The following is a 3892-nucleotide window of genomic DNA, read 5'->3' as shown; positions in this document are numbered from 1 at the left end:
AAATGATTTCGCAGCGATTTCAACCGTGCTTCACCGGAAATCTTTCACTAACGGACCTGTGAAGTCGAGAGGAATCGACAGATACCTGATTTTTAGGTGGGCCATCATTTTTCGCGGTGTTATTGAACTCTCTGTGCTTCGACCCAGCCGCAGCCACTCTGGGCGCGAACGTCTAGGCGCGAACGCCTACCGCTAGGCCTAGCCGGCGCAACAGCTGCGTGCCGCCGATGGACGCGGTGCCACGTATGCGGACTCTTTCCAACGAAGCGGCACAAGCCGATGAACGTGACTCAAGAATGAATGTGCAAGTGATGGGGGAAGATATTTCCGCCGAAGAACTTACCGAAGACGCCGGATGGAAGACCGCTGGAACGCGGCGTTCGAGAACCCGGCACCGCGCGCAGGACTCGCCGCACGACATCGACGCAAGAACGGACATGCTCGGTTCAGGCCAGCAAGGTACGAAACCTAAGAATGTCAAAGGAAAGGTTATCAAGGCGGGACGCATGCCCAGACTACCGAAAGAGGATATCAAGATTGTGGTGCGACCACAGGGCGGCCTCGACATCGTCAAGGTCGGCGCCCCGGCAGTCACCGCCGCCATCTTCGCGGCTGCCAGTATGACGGGTGAAGAAAGCGCGGAAGACACGGTCTGTCCGAACTTGCACCAGAACATCGTCGTCGTCAGCACTCCGAAACGAGCGAACGCGGACCGCTACGCCAGAATGCGGCAGATTTACATCCAAGGGAAACTGCACGAAGTGAATGTGTACGAAACTGCACCCGATAATACAACAAAGGGAGTGATTCGAGGCATTCCCATTGAGGACGGACCCCGAGCGCTGGACGAGAACATCGTAAACCCGAGAAACCCACTGGCACTGGCCGCCAAACGCATAGGCAATACGTCCACGGTAGTCATCGCGTTCGACGGACTCAAGGTGCCCAAGCTCGTCAGGTACGGTGCAACACTCATCCCTTGCACTTTATATCGCAAGCAAATCGACATCTGTTACCAATGCGGCCGCCTCGGCCACCGTATGGACGTTTGCCCAAATCCTGCCAACCGCATCTGCCGTGGCTGCGGTCTCCGCAACCCCAACCAAGAACACCAATGCTCGCCCAAGTGTGACCTCTGCGGCGGCGCCCACATGACCGCCGACAAGGACTGCAAAGCAAGGTACAAGACTCCGTACGTGATTCGCAGACGACGATGGGAGCATCAATCTGCAAATAACCAACTGACGCAGCAAGACCTCCCGCCCACCGAGATGACCAAACCAAGATCCAAGTCGCGATCCCGTAGCCGGTCCCGGTCTCGTAGCAGGACAAGGCGCAGCCGCGCTCCGACAAGATCCAGATCCACGACGCCGGCTCCCGTAGACAAGGTGAGCTGGGCTGACAAGGTCCGGGGCACTGCGCGGGAGGGGGTCGGTAAAGCAACTACAGTTCCAGAGCAAAATCAAGCGACCAATACCGGTATTGTGGAGGAGCTCAGAAAAGAGAACGCGGTAATGCGCGATTTACTCCAAAAGCTAATGCAAGAGGTGCGAGAACTCAGACGCGAGCGCGCTGCGCCGGAACAGAGCAAACCTAACGAAAAACACCCGGTGCCGGCGAGCATTCCAGACGCGGGCGCACCGGCTCCGAAAAAACGGGCGATGCAACCAGAAGCCTACGCGGGAGGCTCCGAGAGCCAGGTACAAGCGGAAATTATAGACATCAAGAAAATGCTACGCACCATGCAAAGCACCATTGAGACACTACACGCAACAGTCCTCGGGCTCGCAAACAGGACCACTAACCTCGAGGGAAACATGCAGATGACAATGAATCACCCCATATTTACGCAACACGGAAACGTAACGGCGAGCAGCGATGCGGGACCGAGCACCCATCAAGGGCAGCCGGGTACCTTAAACCCGCATCATGGCCAACGCTAATCAAGGGATAGTAATATGGCAGTGGAATTGCCGCGGCTTCGCCGGCAAAAAGGCAGTTCTACAGCAACACATCAGGCATTCAACACGAAAACCAGGCGTAATATTACTGCAAGAAACGCTTACAAACGCGGTTACTTTAACAGGCTACAAAGCGCACAGCAGCAAAATCGAGGGAAGGGGTCTATGCACGCTCGTAAGGAAGCGTCTCACATTCGTTGACCATGAACTAAGCGGCGTCCAGATGGAACACGCTCTCATCGAATTAGTGTCGACTAAGCGGAGGAAAGAAAGCATATTCCTACTGAACGTCTATAGCAGCCCGTCGAAACTGCGCCAACGATTTCGGGCGTTGCTTCAGAAGACGCTCAAGATTGCCGGGTCCCGGACGCTTATTGCAGGAGGTGATTTCAATGCGGCAGACACGGCGTGGGGTTACAGATACAGCACGGCCAAGGGAAGACAACTCGGGCAAGACGCGCAGGAACTAGACTTCACGTTAATTACAGATCCAGCGCACCCGACGAGAATAGGCAACTCCACCACCAGGTACACGACTCCGGACCTGACGTTCGTCAGAAATGCCGGGGTGGCAGCCATCACGTGGAAAAACACGTTCGCCGACCTGGGGAGTGACCACCTGATAATAGAAATCCATGTCCCGACGCCGGACAAAGCGCAGGGTAGTAAACGCAAATTTGATTGGACCGACTGGGAAGATTTTAGAAAGAAACGAGGGCAACAAGTGCCTACAGAAGATAAGATCACGGACATCGAAGCATGGACCCGCTCACTGGTCGCGGACACAAAAGCGTCAACCAAGACAATCGAAACTGAGGTCGAAACAGACAGGATGGACAGCCGCCTGGCGCATCTCATCGAGGCGAAGAACTCAATCCTGGCCAGATGGAAGGGACAGAGATTCAATCGGAGACTCAGAAAGAAAATAGCGGAGATCAACGGCAACATCGAGGAACACTGCCGCACGCTCACCCGCCAGCAATGGGACGAGTTATGCAATGCAGTGGACGGGCAGCTACACAACGGGAAAGCGTGGAACCTGCTCAAGTACCTGCTGGACGAAACGAAGACTAAGTCCCACCAGAGGGACTGTCTTGCACGTCTCTTACATAAGGAGCTCGACAAGCATGGTAAAAATGCGGTGGCAGCCCGTTTACGGGCGAAGTACGTGCCGCACACTTCGTCCGTGCAACACCGCCCGTATGAGGGTGACGCGAACGAGGAATTGGATAAGGACTTTAGCGTAGAAGAGATCAGGACGGCACTGCACAATCTCAACAGCAGATCGGCGCCGGGCCCCGACCGGGTGTCCAATCGCGCTCTGAAGAATCTCGACGACCGATCCGTGGAACAGTTGACGGAATACATCAACGACTGCTGGCAGCGCGGTAGCCTCCCGCAACAGTGGAAAACTGCGAGAATGATCCTTATCCCAAAACCGGGTAAAGCGCCGAGCCTCGACAACCTTCGCCCCATATCACTAACGTCGTGTGTCGGCAAGACCATGGAGCACGCTCTGCTTAACCGCTGGCAAGCACATCTGGAGCAGAAAGAGGCATATCCACCGTCGATCATAGGATTCCGCCCACAGCTATCCACACAAGACGCAATGATACAGCTGAAACACCACGTGCTCGATGGCAAGGCGAGGGGGACCAGAGCAATTCTTGGCCTCGACCTCGAGAGCGCGTTCGATAAGATCGCGCACTCGGCGATATTACACCAGGTATCACGGCTAAACCTCGGTTTACGCGCGTACAACTACGTTAGAGATTTCTTGACGGACAGACGAGCCATTCTAGTGGCGGGAGACCCCGAGCTAGCAGAGCAGACGTTGGGAAGCACCGGCACCCCGCAAGGATCGGTCATCTCGCCCACGCTCTTTAACCTGGTCATGATCGGGCTCGCGGAAAAACTGCAAAAACTGGAAG

The 3892-nt window shown here is 55.5% G+C and overlaps 1 protein-coding gene across 1 annotated transcript; it reads left to right on the top strand.

Annotated features, from left to right (window-relative positions):
* Positions 1 to 296: 296 nt before the first annotated feature.
* LOC125759938 (uncharacterized) lies at positions 297 to 1943 on the top strand. The gene has a single exon (XM_049419456.1). The coding sequence runs from the start codon at positions 297 to 299 to the stop codon at positions 1941 to 1943; it is 1647 nt and encodes a 548-aa protein (XP_049275413.1).
* Positions 1944 to 3892: the final 1949 nt, after the last annotated feature.

The sequence above is a fragment of the Rhipicephalus sanguineus genome, chromosome 9, assembly GCF_013339695.2.
Source record: "Rhipicephalus sanguineus isolate Rsan-2018 chromosome 9, BIME_Rsan_1.4, whole genome shotgun sequence".
Classification (NCBI taxonomy): Eukaryota; Metazoa; Arthropoda; class Arachnida; order Ixodida; family Ixodidae; genus Rhipicephalus; species Rhipicephalus sanguineus.
Note: the sequence above shows the minus strand (reverse complement) of the source record. Positions and strands in the feature narration are given on the sequence as shown.

Excerpts from the sequence above, each read along its gene's own strand:
- LOC125759938 (XM_049419456.1), top strand. The coding sequence starts at position 297 with ATGAATGTGCAAGTGATGGGGGAAGATATTTCCGCCGAAGAACTTACC.